Source organism: Carettochelys insculpta, chromosome 7, assembly GCF_033958435.1.
Source record: "Carettochelys insculpta isolate YL-2023 chromosome 7, ASM3395843v1, whole genome shotgun sequence".
Taxonomy (NCBI): Eukaryota; Metazoa; Chordata; order Testudines; family Carettochelyidae; genus Carettochelys; species Carettochelys insculpta.
In genome coordinates, this window is record NC_134143.1 from 75526733 (window position 1) to 75545468 (window position 18736).

General features: G+C 49.9%; 1 protein-coding gene across 4 annotated transcripts in view; it reads right to left on the minus strand.

Annotated features, from left to right (window-relative positions):
- Positions 1-18736, minus strand: part of HPSE2 (heparanase 2 (inactive)) — a 225299-nt gene that overhangs the window by 194858 nt on the left and 11705 nt on the right. For 3 of the 4 annotated variants that reach the window (XM_074999988.1, XM_074999987.1, XM_074999989.1), the window contains exon 3: positions 2850-3011. The exons of the other annotated variant lie outside the window; for it this stretch is intronic. In XM_074999988.1, coding sequence (XP_074856089.1) covers positions 2850-3011 — 162 coding nt within the window. The remainder of the gene's footprint in view (positions 1-2849; positions 3012-18736) is intronic. 4 annotated transcript variants of the gene reach the window in all.

An 18736-nucleotide genomic window follows, 5' to 3' on the forward strand; every position in this document is an offset into this window, starting at 1 on the left:
CTGCTGCTAAGGTTGAAATGAACATGCGGGGAGCTGCTCTCTCTACTGGAGGTCCATCGAAGAGCCAAGATGCCTGGCTGGGAAGCTGGACTGGGGTGGTCTGTCTTGCCCTTTTTTGGAGGCAGCAGGCTGGCTTTGCTGCCCTGTGTTCCAAAGAGGTCTCACACAGGGACGCGCCACTAGTCAAAGATTTGTTGCACTTTCAACAGGCAGCCTCCCCCTTGGAATCTCCCTGCAAGCACCTGCTGCGGCTCGCTGTTCAGGCGTTCGCTACCCCAGGAGGTGAACTTCAGCACGCGTGCTCCGATGCTGGGCACACCTCCTCCAGCCCTGGCCCAGCTCCCCACCGAGCAACGCAGATCGCTCTCCTCCCTGCTTCTTTGTATGATCTGATGTGAACGTGCATGGACCAGGCAATGCCTAGAACTATCCTGCACATCTTGTGCACTGCAGAGAGCTCAAGCAGGTGAATATGCGTCCTGTATCCTGCAAGGACCGAGTCTTAGGGTGCCCAGTCATGCTCCCCATCCCAATAAAGAGGCATCCCTGGTGAATGTCCTTGACTACTGTGGCACCTTCATCCCTTGTAGGCTGCCTGAGACCAATGTCAGGCAAAGTCAGGTCATCCAGGAACTGAACTCCTGGGTGGTGAGCTCAGTGACCATTCCAGACCTGGGGACTAGCCCATTTAGCCACCCCTACCAGAGTCCATCTACATCCATTTTAATCTGGCTTGGGGACCAAGCCCCTAACACAGAGCTGTTCAGAGCAAAGAACCTCCTCAAACAACTTCTAGGTCTTTGGAGTGTAAAGGTAAGAAGGTCCCTCTGCAGCAGGTGTCCGACCCCCACAGCCCACTCCAAAAAGACAAAATCTGTCCCACAGAAGGGAAATATTTGCACACATTAGTCTAGCTCCAGTTAAATATTATGCTTAACTGTCTGGAGTCTGTGTTCCTAGGCTATGTCTATGAAATCAAAGATTAAACTTCATAACAATTATGAAGCTGCACTGCTGAAATTCAAAGGGAGTTAAAGGCCATTAAAATAGCTTTACTGCTGGTATTTAAAATGAAATTACTCTGCCTTCTCCAGGACGCTCGGAGCTGAACCTTCTGAATTCTCCTATCAGCACACATGGAAAGGCTGCGAGCAGACCTGATAACCAGGGCAGCAGCTCTGCTCTGTGGGTCCGGAGAGAACATGTGAGCTGTGCCCGAGAGCAGCTCTTAGCTGCAGCCTGGGAAGGGGGGACAGCCTCTTCTCTCAGGAAAAAGTATTTAGAGGGAAGCAAGCGAGTTGTCAGGGGAAAAGCTGACAGCGTTGATTTCAACAGTTGTACTGGAAATAAACAGCCAAGCAGATTATGTTACGGAGGACAAGAAATGGCTCTGACAAGCCCACGTAAATACCAGGGCTGACGTGCACATCAGGCACATTCACAGCACCGCTGCCATAGGCTCTGCGGCCACGAGTCACCGCCAGTGCCCACATCACAGCCCCTTTTGCCTAGGGCCTCATGCCTGTGACCAGCTGGGGGCAGGGGAAGCCTGAGCTTGCTGCCAGCTCCAGCACCTCTCGTTTCTGTGGCCAAGAGGCACAGAGCTGAGAGCGATGGTGGCAGAGGAGCCTGTGGTCTGGGTCTCCTCACCTTTGCTGGAGAAATTTTGCTTTTGCAGGAAATGGGCTTTCTGGCCAGGAATATACCCAGGGGCACAGACCACACTAGTCTCAATTCCCTTCTCCCTCCCCACAACCCACCCCGTGGAGTCTGCCCTACCCATCACAGCCAGGAGCCACCCTCAGCCACCCACTGGGGTCTGGACCATCCCAACAGCGGATTGGCCTCCTTCCCCCTCCCCAAGGACTGGGAGAGGGAGTTCTGCTACCTGGGTTTGGTTTAATTCAGTCTTTCCTCCTTCTTCAAATGTGTGTGGTTGATTCTGCTGTGGTGATACAGGAGATCGCTGTGCTGCTCTCCTTTGCTCCCTCACTGCCTGGAGACCTGAGCTCTTCCTAAGCGTGTTTAATGTGTGTCCATAACACGGTAACCCCTTCTGCCCCTTGAGGTTCTGCTTCCCAGCTAATGCAAACATTCCCAGGAACAGAGCCCTGTCTCAGCTCCGTCTGGGCCATTATCATTTTATATTTGCTCTTTAATATTTACTGGGTTCATGCAAAGGGCATGCTGGGAGAAAAAAAAATTGAACGGCCGCTTAGACTCCAAATTTAGAAATTGCTGCTGCCTCATCTGACGTGGACGGTTAGCAGGGAAATCTCTTCAGCACTTCACTTCCCACTACATTCTGCTCTGGCACCTGGCCCCCTGCACTGGGAACTCTGGAGTCGCCACCTACAAGATTCTTCACAGCCCCTCCATCACATTCAGCAAGAGCCACCTACCCAAACACTCAGCACTGCCAGGCCAACCATAAGAGACGCTGTCGGGCAACAGCCACAGCAACAGCAGACTGGCTCAGGATGGTACTGTGGTGTGGAACAGCAGCTCGCCGGAGCTAAACAAACTCAGGAGTTACAAACAGTGTGTATCAGACAAATATAATGAGGAGAAGAGAACGTGTGTGTCACTGCTGATGCTACCTGTTTCTGAGCTGTTCCCACTGAACTACTTCTGTTTAATGGAAATATCTGTGTTGGCCTTTGGTTCTTCCTGATTTTGGATAACTTCAGCATCAGCCCATTGTGACCTGACCGTTTCTTTAACCAAGATGACAAGATACACTTCGCCACTGTGCCAACACCTGAGAAGTCAACCGGCTTTCCAGCAGCTCTGAGCTAGCCCAGGAGCAGCTATGGCTCCTGGCGCCAGAGCCACCCGTGCAGCCTTACCTGTTAACGTCAGGTTGCTGTAGGTGTTTGAAAACTGCTCCTTTAATAAAACCAAGTGCATCTGAGCTGCCTTTTCTCGCTGCAGTTCCAACATAATGTCTGGATGCTGGGCAATCTTACAGCCCTTCTGCTTATCCAGGGCAATGTCGCTCCGGACAATATCTAAGGGGAGAGGAGAGAGAGAGATAGGGAGATGGACAAAGCTCAGCTTTCAGTTCCATCCAAAGGAGCCAGGTGCTTGGCTCTGAACCAGCCAGCACTACAACCAGTTACCGTTCCCTGATCACATGGATGGCGAGCCCCAGGCCAGCCCCACAGGGCCAGCCACCCCATGTACCTTCTCAGCTCCAGCCCTGGGTCACCTGCAAACCTCACTTCCTAGCTCCCACTAGAGCATCAAGCCACTCTCTGTACTGCAGCAGCCTAGCCCATCCCCCATGTGGCTGGCCCCGCTGGCAGCTTATCAGACTAACTCCCAATTATTACCTTTCCTTTACTGGAAAGTTTTGTCTAAAGTCTCCCAATGTTTACATCATGTCTCCTTGTTTCTGGTTTCTTTGCCAGCAATAAATACAGTGAGTTGAAGGCCTGGCTGGTGTAAGGCCACTGCTTTCCCACACCACCAGGGAGGGATTCTGCTCCAGCACCTTGGATTGATGCAGTCCGGGTTACATCCCTGGGAACAGCTGCCTTTGCACCTTCCCAACCCTGCGCCCCAGAGAAGAATGCAGTGCGGATGCTTTGTTAGCACATCACATCTCTCATATCAGTATTTTATGGGTCACACTGCTGAGAGTGACATGGCCTTCCCAGAACACCCCCACACCAAGCTACTGGCCTGCTGTGGAGACGTAGGAGCAAAGGAAACAGGAGAGAACAATGAGTCGTCATTTCCGCCAGGTGCTGCTGGACACAGGGGGAAAGTGAAAGGGCAGGTCTCCGGGTGGACCACATGTCGAGCCGAATTATTTCATGGTGGGCTCCAGTACCGCAGGTTCACCCCACCTACACAATAAGCCTGGCTACAGGAGCCTTCTTGCGGCGGTACAGGAGGCTGTGTTATCTCAGCAGAGCACATTCCTTTCCAAACATGCCCCTGGACGAGGGCACCTTCGCAGCACACGCCGCTCACATTCGCACGCACTTGTTGGTCTAGTAGGGAGTGACAGCTCTTCTATTCACTTGCCAACTCTGGTATGGCTTTGAGTCTTGCCTAAAGGAAGCAGCAGGTGGCCAGAGCCCAGAGCCTGCCCTGGAACCCGGCTCTTATCTGGAAGGGCAACATACAGCTGGTTGTTTAGGGCCCTAGAGCTTCCCATAGGGTTGTTATGTGCAGACTCTGCCCAGCCAGCCCATTTTGCAGTGGGTGTAACTTGCAGTGTGGATAACTACTCAGCTTTGGGATCCATCCCTGGGAGCTGCCCTGATCGACCCCGTCCAACCACTGATGCCAAGTCTGGGGTGGCTGCCTTTGCTGCCCCATTCCCTCTTGGTCCAAGACCCTGGGGTAGGGTGACCATCCTGGTTTTCACGGGACGGTCCCATATTTTTAGAAAAGGGACAAATTGTCCCGTATTTTCCGCCGCTAGCTGCAGCTGCCCCATCCCTGAAGCTTTCTCGGGGCTTGGTAAAGGTGCGGGGGAAGCACTGCAGCTGCCCCGTCCCTGCCGGTGCGGCTCAGAGAAGGCAGGAGGTGGGGGAAGCGATGCGGCTACCCCATCCCTGCTGCTTTCTTGGGGTTCCCAGGAGTTCTGGGGGCTGCTGTGGCCTGGGGCTCAAAGAGGGCAGGTGGCTGCCACCTCCTTCCTGGCTCCCCAGGGCTTGGAGGAGCTAGGAGGAGCCTCCCCTTGCCCCATATCTCCCTGTCCCGTATTTGGGACAGGGCGATATGGTCACCTCATCCTGGGGTGAGCCATTTAGGGATCCGAGTGCAGGGAGTGGCTGGCTGGGGGCACCTTTGCCCTGCCGTGTCCCCACCTCTATGTCAGGAATTAAGGTGTGGGGAGAAGATCCCGATAGTTTGGAGATCTGTCAGGTACCCTGGGGCTTGTGCCACAGGAATGTAAACTTTGCCCCAGTTAAACAACAGGGGGAACCTCAGAGTTTTACCCCCACCTTCTGCTCCCCCGACGCCCCTTGCTGTTCATGCTCACCAGCTAGAATTCAGCTGAGCCCAGCACTGTGCAGCTCTCTGGCCAGCAACACCACTGGAAAGCAAGCCCAGCTGTGCAGAGACCCCTCCTACCCTGCCATGCACCCAACCCCCCTCGTCTTCTGCCCACCCAGTCTCAGGAGCTGAGCAGGACGGGCTCATGTTGGAACTTGGGCGCAGACCTGTGAGGCACACTGGCGTGCTGTAGGAGGAGGCGCTGGCTATTCACCCGTGGGGCTCTCGTGCACTTTCCAGCAGTGGAGACACGATAGCACACTGCTGTCAGCTCCCTGGCCACAGGCAGGGTGAAACCTCCACTCCCTTAGGACTGGCACGCTCCTGGGTCCCTGGCAGCTTTACTTAACTGATGGAGACACAGAAGATCCCCATTAACACAGGGTCAGGGCCCCTCATGAAGCTTCACCTGCTAGGGGCAGGGACCAGTTCTGGGGATGGTGGACCGGAACTGCTCCTTCAGGGCTCCTGAGTTGCGGCCCAGGGAGGGATCTCTGGGGAGCCAAGGAGCAGTCTCTGGTCCTGCCATAGCCCCTGGTAGTGGCTGTCACCCACTGCCACCCCCCAGCCTCCTGAGCCAGCTCAGTGCAAATGCCACGAGTGAGGAGGGTGGGGTGAGCGAGCGACAGAGGGAGGGTAGATGGAGGATGGAGTGGGCAGGGGAGGGCAGGGCAGAGGCAGGTGAGGAAAGGGTGTTCGGTTGTGTGTGCAGAAAGTTGGCAACCTGAACAGAGCTGGGGCTGCGCTGATGTGGGGGTGGGTGGAATCAGCTGGCCTTGCGCATTGCATCTTCACCATGCCATCACTTGCACACAAATCCCCATCACTGGCCATTGGCCCCTCCACGCTGCATTGACCGGGGTGGGAGGGTGGGCGGGCAGGCAGCTGGCAAGCAGGGACCCAGATAGCAGAAGGACCTGCCAGTACTGCTGGAAAGGAGAAGGTTCTTGGTAAGCGGGCATTTGTGCAGCTGCGCAGGAGAGTCAAATGCCGCACAGCTGATTAACAGAGCCCACAGGTGGGGCTTGTTTTTAATTGGTGGTGCACACATGCACACACTTCAACACTCACAGAAATTTATTCCACACATGGATGGAAAAGGTTAGAGGGAACCTTGTGTAGGAGGCAGTAAACATGGGACAATTTGCCCTTTTGTAAGAAAAGGGCAGGATACCGCCAGGATGGCTTAATATGGGAGAATCCCTTTAGAAATGGGATGTCAGGTCACCCTGCCTTCAGGGAATGCAGGCCAGTTAGTATTCCTGGCCCTGCCTTAGGGTGAAAAGACTGTGTGTCACCCACACAATGATGGCGGGTTGCACCGTTGCACCCTCAGCAAGTTTGCAGATGACACTAAGCTAGGAGGACAGGTAGACACATTGGAGGGTAGGGACAGGGTCCAGAGTGACCTAGACAAATGGGAGGATTGGGCCAAAAGAAATCTGATGAGGTTCAACAAGGAGAAGTGCAGAGTCCTGCACTGGGGACCGAAGACTCCCAAGCACTGTTACAGGCTGGGGACCGACTGGCTAAGTAACAGTGCAGCAGAAAAGGACCTGGGGGTTAGAGTGGGTGAGAGACTGGATGTGAGTCAACAGTGTGTCCTTGTAGCCAAGAAAGCTAATGGCATATTGGGGTGTGTTAGGAGAAGCATTTCCAACAGATCTACAGAAGTGATTATTCACCTCCACTCAGCACTGGTGAGGTTACATCTGGAGTACTGCATCCAGTTCTGGCCCCCCAGCACAGAAAGGATGTGGATGCATTGGAGACAGGTCAGCAGAGGGCAACAAAAATGATTAAGGGGCTGGAGCACATGTCCTATGAGGAGAGGCTGAGGGATTAGGGCTTATTTAGTTTGCGGAAGAGAAGAGTGAGGGGCGATTTGATAGCAACCTTCGGCTTCCTGAAGGGGAGCTCTAAAGAGGATGAAGAGAGGCTGTTCTCAGTGGTGTTAGATGGCAGAACAAGGAGCAATGGTCTGAAGTTACAGAAGGGGAGGAGTGATTGGATATTAGGAAAAACTACTTCACCAGGAGGGTGGTGAAGCACTGGGATGCATTACCGAGACACCTGGTGATTTAGTTGGGATTGATCCTGCTTAAAGCAGAGGGCTGGACTAGGTGACCTTCTGACATCCCTTCCAGGCCTAGGATTTGGCATCTGTCAAGGGACTGGGTTTATATTAGACCAAATGTTGAAGGATATCAGTGCCAATGCAGAGGCAGCGGTGAGAACATGCAGGGAGCTGGGAAGCCGGTTTACAGCGAGTAGAGGTACGAGAAAAAGAGATCCAATATCGCTGAATGTCTTCATCATGCATCTAGAGAGAGAGAAGGACAAGATCAAGGAAGAGGTGGGAAAGGATATCTGTGCATGGGGTAAGAATTAACAGCTTGAAGTTCGTGCCTGATACAGTTGTCATTGCAGAAGATGAGGAGAAGCTGGCGAAAACAGTGCAGGTGCGAAACGAAGAAGTGAAGCGGTCCGGACTGATTATGAACATCAATAAAACAAAAACAATGGTACTTGGAGATAAGGAAATAGGAAAGATCAGCACAGATGGGATTGAACTAGAGAACTTCATGTATCTGGGGAGCAACATGACATGGGATTCGATTATATGATCTAGACTTTGAGAAGGAAATAGCGACTAGAATAGCGAAAGCAAGAGCAAGTTTGAGGGCGATGGATAAGATCTGGAAAAACAAAGTGATGAGCTTAGGAATGAAGCTGAGCATCCTGAAAATGTGTGTATTCAGCAGCGTGTTGGAAGAGAAGGATATTGGCATTCGAGAGGAGTTGTTATAGAAAGACCGAGAATAGGATGGAGGCAGAAGGTCACCAACGAAGAATTCTATCGGAAGATACAGACGAAAGGGAACCTGCTGCAGAAGGTTGTACCATGCAAGTTACAGCTATTCAGGCATCTTTGCAGAATGAATGACAAATGAAAAATCAAGACCCTGGTATTTGGCATAATGGACAGTTCGAATAGGAGAGGCAGACCCCACAGAGAATGGATAGCTGATACAGTAGATGGGTGCGGAGCTAGTCTACAGACGCCTAAGCCACTCAGCACTGGACAGGGAAAGTTGGAAGGAAATAGTGAGGGGGGCATTGGACACCAGCTGGAGCTGAGCCCATGGTTGTTGTTGATGATGAAATACCTAAAAACCAGCAAAATCAGACCAAGGTTACAGGCACACATATTTAAACCGTCCTGGCGGTATCACAGAATCATAGAATACTAGGACTGGAAGGGACCTCAAGAGGCCATCAAGTCCTGCCCCAATGGCAGGACCAAGTACAGTCTAAACCTTCCCTGACAGACATATATCTAATCTGTTCTTAAATATCTCCAGTGATGGAGATTCCACAATCTCCCTTGGCAATTTATTCCACTGTTTGACCGCCCTGACAGTTAGGAACTTTTTCCTAATGTCCAACGTAAACCTCACTTGCTGCAATTTAAGTCCATTGCCTCTTGTTCTATCCTCAGAGACCAAAAAGAACAAGTTATCCCCCTCTTCCTTATGACACCCTTTTAGATACCTGAAAACCGCTATCATGTCCCCCCTCAATATTCTCTTTTCCAAACTAAACAAGCCCAATTCTTTCAGCCTTTCTTCATAGGTCACATTCTCTAGACCTTTAATCATTCTTGTCGCTCTTTCCTGGACCCTCTCTAGTTTCTCCACATCTTTTTTGAACTGCAGTGCCCAGAACTGGACACAATACTCCAGCTGAGGCCTAATCAGCACAGAGTAGAGCGGAAGAATGACTTCTCCTGTCTTGTTCACAACACATCTGTTAATGCATCCCAGAATCATGTTTGCTTTTTTTGCAACAGCATCACACTGTTGACTCGTATTTAGCTTGTGGTTCACTATAACCCCTAGATCCCTTTCTGCCGTGCTCATTCCTAGACAGTCTCTCCTCATTCTGTATGTGTGAAACTGATTGTTCCTTCCCAAGTGGAGCACTTTGCATTTGTCCTTATGAAACTTCATCCTGTTTCCCTCAGACCATTTCTCCAATTTATCTGGATCATTTTGAATTGTGACCCTATCCTCCAAAGCAGTTGCAACCCCTTCCAGCTTGGTATCATCTGCAAACACAATAAGTGTACTTTCTATGTCAATATCTAAATTGTTGATGAAGATATTGAACAGAACCGGTCCTAAAACAGACCCCTGTGGGACCCCACTTGTTATACTTTTCCAGCAGGATTGAGAACCATTAAGAACTACTCTCTGGGTACAGTTATCCAGCCAGTTATGCACCCACCTTATAGTAGCCTCATCTAAATTGTATTTGCCTAGTTTTTTTTATAAGAATATCATGCAAGATCGTATCAAATGCTTTACTAAAGTCTAGGTATACCACATCTACCACTTCTCCCCTATCCACAAGGTTTATTATCCTATCAAAGAAAGCTATCAGATTGGTCTGACATGATTTTTTCTTTACAAATCCATGCTGGCTGTTCCCTATTACCGTATCACCTTCCAAGTGCTTGCAGATGATTTAATTACCTGCTCCTTTACCTTTCCTGGCACAGAAGTTAAGCTAACTGGCCTGTAGTTTCCTGGGTTGTTCTTATTCCCCTTTTTACAGATGGGCACTATATTTGCCCTTTTCCAGTCTTCTGGAATCTCTCCTGTCTCCCATGATTTTCCAGAGATGATAGATAAAGGCTCAGATACCTCCTCTACCAGCTCCTTGAGTATTCTAGGATGCATTTCATCAGGCCCTGGTGACTTCCAGACATCTAACTTTTCTAAGTGATTTTTAACTTGTTCTTTTTGTATTTCAACTTCTAACCTTACCCCTTTCCCACTAGCATTCACTCTTAGCCATTCCTTCTTCAGACTTCTCAGTGAAGATTGAAACAAAGAGGTAATTAAGCATCTCTGCCTTTTCCAAGTTCCCTGTTACTGTTTCTCCCTCCTCACTGAGCAATGGCCCTACCCTGTCCCTGGTCTTCCTCTTGCTTCTAATGTGTTTATAAAAAGCCTTCTTGTTTCCCTTATGCCTGTAGCTAGTTTGAGCTCATTTTGTGCCTTAGCCTTTCTAATCTTGCTCCGGCATTCTTGTGTTGTTTGCCTATATTCACCCTTTGTAATTTGTCCTTGTTTCCATTTTTTATGAGATTCCTTTTTTATTTTGAGATCATGCAAGGTCTCCTGGTTAAGCCAAGGCAGTTTTTTGCCATATTTTCTATCTTTCCTATGCAGCGGGATAGCTTGCTTTTGGGCCCTTAATAATCTCCCTTTGAAAAACTGCCATCTCACCTCGGCTGTTTTTTCCCCTCACTTTTGCTTCCCATGGGACCTTACCTACCAGCTCTCTGAGTTTACCAAAATCTGCCCTCCTGAAATCCATTCTCTCTCTTTTGCTGGTTTTCCTTCTATTGTGAACTCTATGATTTCATGATCACTTTCACCCAAGCTGCCTTCCACTTTCAAGTTCTTCACCAATTCCTCCCTATTTGTTAACATCAAATCCAGAACAGCTTCCCCTGGCAGCTTTTTCAACCTTTTGGAATAAAAAATTGTCTCCAGTGCAGTCCAAGAACTTACTGGATAGTCTGTGCCCCGCTGTGTTAGTTTCCCAACATATATCTGGATAGTTGAAGTCCCCCATCACCACCAAATCCAGGGCCCTGCATGACTTTGTTAGTTGTTTAAAAAAAGTCTCATCCACCTGGGGTAGGTGGCCTGCAGTAGACTCCTAGCAGGACATCGCCCTTGTTTTTTACCCCTTTTAATCTAACCCAGAGACTCTCAACATGTCCATCTCCTACGTCCATCTCCACCTCAATCCAAGCATGTACAATTTTAATATATAAGGCAACACCTCCCCCCTTTTCTTCCCTGTCTATCCTTCCTAAGCAGGCTGTACTCTTTAATACCAACATTCCAATCATGTGTATTATCCCACCAAGTTTCCGTGATGCCAACGATGTCATAGTCATATTTATTTATTAGCACTTCTAGTTCTTCCTGCTTATTAACCATCATAAGTATCCTGACACTCTCTTACAAAAGGGCAAATTGTCCCTTATTTACTGCCTCCCACACTATGCTGCCTCTAATCTTTCAAACAATACAGTGGGGTGGCAACATTCGTGACGGTTCGGTGCTGAGAACCCTTGTGAATGTTGAATTTTGGTCATGTGGTTCAACTGTCTGATCAGCGCCTCCCAAAACAGATTCTGTTTTCTGAGTTGGAGGAAGGACAGAGGAGTGTTGGGGGCCAGCGAAAGTGATACAAGGATGTGCTGAAGGAACACGTGAAAAAGTGCAGCTTCAGCATCGACACTTGTGAGAACCGTGCCCAAGACCATCCCCAGCGGAGAATGGTAACCCATGAGGGGGTGGCACAATTTGAGGTGCCGTTACAGAACAGACGAGGACAGGCAAAGAAGAAGAAAAGAGCATCAAAAACTTCCCTGCACCCCTCCAACAGCTACCAACACCTGCGGCTCCAGAGTCGGGCTGGTCAGCCACCAACGGACTCACAAATAGGAGGGCGACATAGAATCATAGAAGAGTAGGACTGGAAGGGACCTCGAGAGGCCATCGAGTCCAGCCCCCTGCCCCCATGGCAGGACCAAGCACTTTCTAGACCATCCCTGAAAGCCATCTATCTAACCTCTTCTTATATAGCTCCAGTGATGGAGATTCTACCACCTCCCTTGGCAATTCGTTCCAGTGTTTGATCACCCTGACAGTTAAGAACTTTTTCCTAATGTCCAACCTGAACCTCCCCTGCTGCAATTTAAGTCCATTGCCTCTTGTTCTATCCTCAAAGGCAAGGAAGAACAAGTTCCCTCCCTCTGCCTTATGATGCCCTTTTAGATACCTGAAAACTGCTACCATGTCCCCCCTCAACCTTCTCTTTTCCAAACTAAACAAGCCTGATTCTTTCAGCCTTTCTTCATAGGTCACGTTCTGTAGACCTTTGATCATTCTCGTTGCTCTCCTCTGGACCCTCTCCAATTTCTCCACATCCTTCCTGAACTGCGGTGCCCAGAACTGGACACACTACTCCAGCTGAGGCCTAACCAGCGCAGAGTAGAGCGGGAGAATGACTTCTCGTGTCTTGTTCACAACACACCTGTTAATGCGTCCCAGAATCATGTTTGCTTTTTTTGCAACAGCATGACACTGTTGACTCGTATTTAACCTGTGGTCCACTATAACCCCTAGATCCCTTTCTGCTGTACTCATTCCTAGGCAGTCCTTTCCCATTCTGTATGTGTGACACTGATTGTTCCTTCCTAAGTGGAGCACTTTGCATTTGTCCTTATGAAACTTCATCCTGTTTACCTCAGACCATTTCTCCAGTTTATCCAGATCCTTTTGAATTATGACCCTATCCTCCAAAGAAGTTGCAACCCCTCCCAGCTTGGTATCATCTGCAAACTTAATAAGTGTACTTTCTATGTCAATATCTAAATCGTTAATGAAGATATTGAACAGAACCGGTCCTAAAACAGACCCCTGCGGAACCCCACTAGTTATACTTTTCCAGCAGGATTGAAAACCATTAATAACTACTCTCTGAGTACGGTCATCCAGCCAGTTGTTCACCCACCTTATAGTAGCCCCATCTAAGTTGTATTTGAGTAGTTTATTGATAAGTATATTATGTGAGACCGTATCAAATGCTTTACTGAAGTCTAGGTATATCACATCCACCACTTCTCCCTTTTCCACAAGGCTCGTTATTCTATCAAAGAAAGCTATTAGGTTGGTTTGACATGATCTGTTTTTAACAAAACCACGCTGGCTGTTCCCTATCACCTTACCACCTTCCAATTGCTTGCAGATGATTTCTTTAATGACCTGCTCCATTATCTTTCCTGGCACAGAAGTTAAGCTGACTGGCCTGTAGTTTCCTGGGTTATTCTTGTTTCCCATTTTATAAATGGGTACTATATTTGCCCTTTTCCAGTCTTCTGGAATCTCTCCCATCTCCCATGATTTTCCAAAAATGATTGCTAAAGGCTCAGGTACCTCTTCTATCAGCTCCTTGAGGATTCTAGGATGCATTTCATCAGGCCCTGGTGATTTGCAGGCATCTAATTTTTCTAAGTAAATTTTAATTTGTTCTTTTCGTATTTCAACTTCTAAACCTACCCCTTTTTCACTAGCATTCTCTATGTCAGGCATTGTTAAACATCTCTGCCATTTCCAAATTCCCTGTTACTGTTTCTCCCTTGTCACTGACCAATGGCCCTACACTCTCCTTAGTCTTCCTCTTGTTACCAATGTATTTGTAAAAAGCCTTCTTGTTTCCCTTTATGCTTGTAGCTAGCTTGAGCTCATTTTGTGCCTTAGCCTTTCTAATCTTGCTCCTGCACGCTCGTGTTGTTTGCCTATACTCTTCCTTTGTAATTTGTCCTTGTTTCCATTTCTTATATGATTCCTTTTTTAGTTTGAGATCATGCGAGATCTCCTGGTTAAGCCAAGGCAGTCTTTTGCCGTGTTTTCTATCTTTCCTACACAGTGGGATAGCTTGCTTTTGGGCCCTTAATAATGTCCCTTTGAAAAACTGCCAACTCTCCTCAGCCGTTTTTCCCCTCAGTTTAGCTTCCCATGGGACCTTACCTACCAGCTGTCTGAGTTTACCAAAATCTGCCTTCCTGAAATCCATTATCTCTATTGTACTGTTTTCCCTTTTACCCTTCCTTAGAATTGTGAACTCTATGATTTCATGACCACTTTCACCCAAGCATCCTTCCACTTTCAAATTCTCAATAATTTCCTCCCTATTTGTTAAAATTAAATCTAGAACAGCTTCCCCCCGGTAGCTTTTTCAACCTTTTGGAATAAAAAGTTGTCTGCAATGCAATCCAAGAATTTATTGGACAGTCTGTCCCCTGCTGTGTTAGTTTCCCAACATATACCTGGATAGTTGAAGTCCCCCCTCACCACCAAATTCTGGGCCCTGGATGATTTTGTTAGCTGTTTAAAGAAAGCCTCGTCCCACTCTTCCACCTGGCTAGGGGGCCTGTAGTAGACGCCTAGTAGGACCTCATCCTTGTTTTTAACTCCTCTGAGTCTAACCCAGAGACTTTCAACCCATCCATCTCCTACGTCCATCTCCACCTCTGTTCAAGTGTGCACATTTTTAAATATACAAGGCAACACCTCCTCCCTTCTTTCCCTGTCTGTCCTTCCTAAGCAGGCTGTACCCTTCAATACCAACATTCCAATCTTGAGTATTATCCCACCAAGTTTCTGTGATGCCAACGATATCATAGTTGTATTCATTTATTAGTACTTCCAATTCTTCTTGTTTATTTCCCATACTTCTTGCATTTGTATATAGGCATCTCAGACATTGATTTGGTCTTGCCTCCCAGTTTTGCCCTGGCCCTCTTTTTACTCTCCCAGTGTAGCCCATACTCCCTCTCATTTCAAGTTCATCTCCCAGGTATCCATGTTCTCCACTTACCTGCAGGCTTTGCTCCCCTGCCCCCGTCGAACCTAGTTTAAAGCCCTCCTCACTAGGTTAGCCAGCCTGTTTCCGGATATGGTCTTCCCCCTCCTCAAAAGGTGAACGCCATCTCTGCCTAGCAGTCATTCCCGGAAAAGGATCCCGTGGTCAAAGAAACCAAAGCCTTCCTGGCGACACCATCTACGCAACCAAGCATTCACCTCCAGGATACACCTGTCTTTGCCTGGGCCCCTACCTCTGACAGGCAGGATTGAAGAGAATACCACCTGCGCCCCAAACTCCCTGACCCATGCCCCCAGAGCCCTGAAGTCACTCTTGACCTGCTCAGCATCACACCTCGCATGACATGAAGATGTCCTACTTGCTATCGTGACTGCCAAGCACAGGCATGCGGCAGGGAGCAGCAAGCTCTGGGAGGCTGGGATGCTCACTGCTGCTGCTGGGGACAGCCTGCACTGGACAGGCGCTTTGGCTTCTGCTTGTGCCTGCGTGGCTTCAAAGCTTGTCTCTCTCACCAGCACAAGCTGGACCAACCAAAGAGATTCTCTCCTTCGCCTCCCTGCAAAAAGGCCATGCGGAGCATCTTTCCATCCAAAAAGGAACAGCCCCTGTGGAGCTGACTCTCTGCGAGCAGTGCTGGGGCAGCCGCTGCATTTGGTCTGAGAGCTCAGGGCAGACTGTGTGCACTCTGTGCAGCAGAGAGGCTCGGGGAACGGCAGCTCGAATGCAGTATGAAGTGAGCACACCCGTGTGGCAGGTCAGGTGAGCTGCGGCTAGTTACAGGACAAAACTCTCCGTGGCATTAGGGGGTGGGGGTGTCCTCATAAATGAAGGGGGAATCCAAGGTGTACTGTGGCCACAGGGCCAAATACCACCAGAGGGTCTCCCCACAGGCAGACACCTTCTCAGCCCTGGGTGGATGTAGCTCCTAGCCCAGCGCCACCCTCACTAGATGGTAACCCCTGCTGGCTGACCCCAGGCAGAGACCCACATGCCTGGCCTATGCTGCACTCCCTGCACTGGGGGCAACGGGTGGTGCCGCACTACTGCTCCCTAGCCCCTGGGCACGGCCTTGGCACCCAAGCACAGCCCGCAGAGAGCTCCCTCTAGCACAAGTGTCAGCAAATGTGACCACACGCAGCTGCCAACCCACAGGCTGCCTCCACCGCGCGAGGGAGCTAAAGAGTCGACCCAGTGTCCGAGAGGCAAGTAATCATTATGGCTGATTACCAGTCGCAAGCAGAGAGCCACCACCCTGCACACTGCAACGAAAAACCAAAGCACACAGAATAATCCTGCAGCCAGCAAAACAGCCGGCTGGACACGAACACAGTGAGCAGGCTGAGCCATCCAGCACCCCTTTCTCCTGTGCAAAGGGGCATAGCTGGGGTCCCCACATCCCTGCTGCTGGGATGGCCTGTTAGGACCTTTGGTTGCTGCTGTAAATTAGAACATCTTTCAGGCTCCGCTGACCTCCTCGTGGGAGCCAGACCAGCGCACAAACAGCCTGGGATCAGGGACCACAAAAGCAGCTTGAAAACACCCTTGTACAAACACCCTTCTTGACTGGTTCTGTGCATTCCTTGGCTGCCTCTGGGGACCTGGCCAATCATCTCTGCAAGACTAGAGCAGTCACAGGTAAGGAGTGACTGCATTAACAATGACCCACAATGCACTTCCTCTACCCTTGCAGTCTTACAACACAACTTTGTCAAAAACTGTATTACATAGCAGTGAGAAATGAACATCCCTGGTTATGGAAATGAGTCAGATGAGGCACTGGCGCCTAAAGCTCCCTTCAGGGACCAAACTCGTGTTCGACTGGTCCCCGGGGAAACATGACAGTACACTGCAAGCTGTAAAATGTAAAACACTGGGTGAGTCTAGAAAAGCTCGCGGCAGTTTGTCTGTCCAGGGTTTTATAACATGCCTAGTGAGTGTCCTGTCTACACACTAGTATGCAATTAGGATCACAATTAGTTTACACTGGCTGCCAACATGAGGCAAGTGTTACCTGGGTGGATTTAGTTATTCGTGTCTGTGTGGCGTTGTGTGCTTATTTGTGAGTCTCTGAGCAGAAGATGAGGCTCTCCTGCACAGAAAGATGTATAAAACACGTCAAAAAGTCCATGTTAAAAAAAACAGAGTTTGTACTAGAATCAGTCAAATACCTCTGCATAAAATTCTGATGTCTCATGCATCAACCCGTAAATAACCAACTAACCAGGATCTACCTTGTCTGATTGCACCATGGCTTCCGGCCCCAGGGCAACTTCCGTAATAAGATCACTTCTAATTGAAGAAATTAGAGATAAGAAATGGGAGGAGTCCACCCTTATCTTGAGCAGCGCCCTGCATGCACACAGCACCATGCCCGCTCCCGTCAGCCAGATGCTGGGTGTTGGCCTGACCCGCACAAGGGAAACTCACTGATGAGTGCAATTGCTTAGGGCATTTCCAGCAGAACTCTGAACCAAGCCTGAATTACCATGGGGGCGGCGGGAGGGTGGGTTGCCCTACACTGGCCCTGGCACAGCTTCTCCAAGGGACCTAGTGGGTCTGTCCCTTCTCCAACTTCTACAGTGCACACAACACCCTGGGGAACCCCAGGGGGACACTTCACAGCCCCTCACTGTACCCAGCCCAAAAAGCAGCACTGCCTACTGTCTGCCCAGGCCATGCAGCGGGACAGCCAGAGCCCCCCACCCCACCCCAGCTAGCCAGGAAGGCCTCAGGAGGTGCACAGTTGCTGGGGGCCAATCATCCTGCTGCCTCGGCAGCGGCACAAAACGCCCCAAAGAATTCATAAGAATCTCAGCCAAAAGAGCAACGGCTCTGACTTCACCAGCCAGCCCAGCACAGCCTGGGATTGCTGGCAGGGGCAGGGGAGAACGGAGCCTGGAGCAGCCTCCCACATTCTGCCCCTACTCTCCATTACCCCTCTCTGTTCCATGCCTGCCCAGTCCCCTACACCTGCTCCCCTTTAGTCCCACACCCTCCGTCACCCCTCACAGCATGACCCCGCCTGCCCCAGCTGGCCATCCTCCTGCCAAGCCTGTTGACGGCCCTTTCCTGCCTGCCCCTGCCCTGCCTTCCTCCTTCCTCACTGAGCCCAGCCCAGCAAGCGCTGAGACTAGGCCAGGCACCTGTCATCAGTGCAGGCAAAAAGCAGGAGGAGCCCATGTAGCAGAACCCCTGCTCTTCCCTAGGGATCCCTGCCAGATGGCCCGGGGGCTGGTTGGTGTGAGCGTGCGCTCATGCCAGTGCATAGCGCCCCCAGCACAGCGTGTCTCCAGTGCTCTGGGAACAGCATGGCCTGCTTATGGCACCCCAGGTGGCGTGCAAGGGATTGGGCTGGGCCTGTTGCAAGGCCTAAAGCTTGGGGCTGTTCTGCCCAAGAAATACTCCCTCCCAAACAACGTTACCTCTAACTTTTTCCATCTGTGTGCAGAACAAGTTTTGTTACGCACACCATCCAATGTGCAGATGCGCACCACCGGCAGAAACACAGGCTGCCAGCTGTGGGCACTCTAGGTGCTTTGCTAATCAGCTGGGAGGCATTTGACTTTCTCTTGGGTGGCTGCCCAACTTCTCAGCTTACAGGGAACACTGCTCCCAAACCTCTAGCAATACCTCTGCAGCTACAGTCTGTGGAGAGCAAGACCCCAGGCCAAGTGCTGCTGGCAGGATGCTCTTGCCCCATGGTTTCCCTAATGGCAAAACTCTCCCCACTCCCAAAGGTGCTGACACACTGGTATTGTGAATACTCAGGATTTCATCACAGCTCTGGAGACACTGAGGCTCTCTCCAAGCCCCAGCTGCTGGAGACTCTCAGAGTTGAGATTCTGCTGGAGTTGAGAGAATCTCAACTTACATTTAAAAAGAACCTTTGAGGCGCCAGACTGTGGCAAATGTGAAGTGAGCACCCTGAGGCAAACACAAAGAGCACAAAGCTTATTACTTTTCAAAACTGCCAGGATTTGGGGGGGGCGGGGGCAGGCTCACACATAAGAAATGCTAGGAGTTAACAACACTGCCTTTCAGACCAAATATTCAGGACACCTCAGTTCTGATGCAGAAGATTTGATGTGACTAATTTAACTTGCCTGTTTTCAAATGATTTGCATACTGCCACAAATTTCATCTTGAAAAGGATTGGAGTCAGTGCTGGTAAAAATGTCACTCAAAATTCCAGAATGACCCTTAATTCCACCCCTTCGCAAGTTTCCACCACCACATGCTCTTT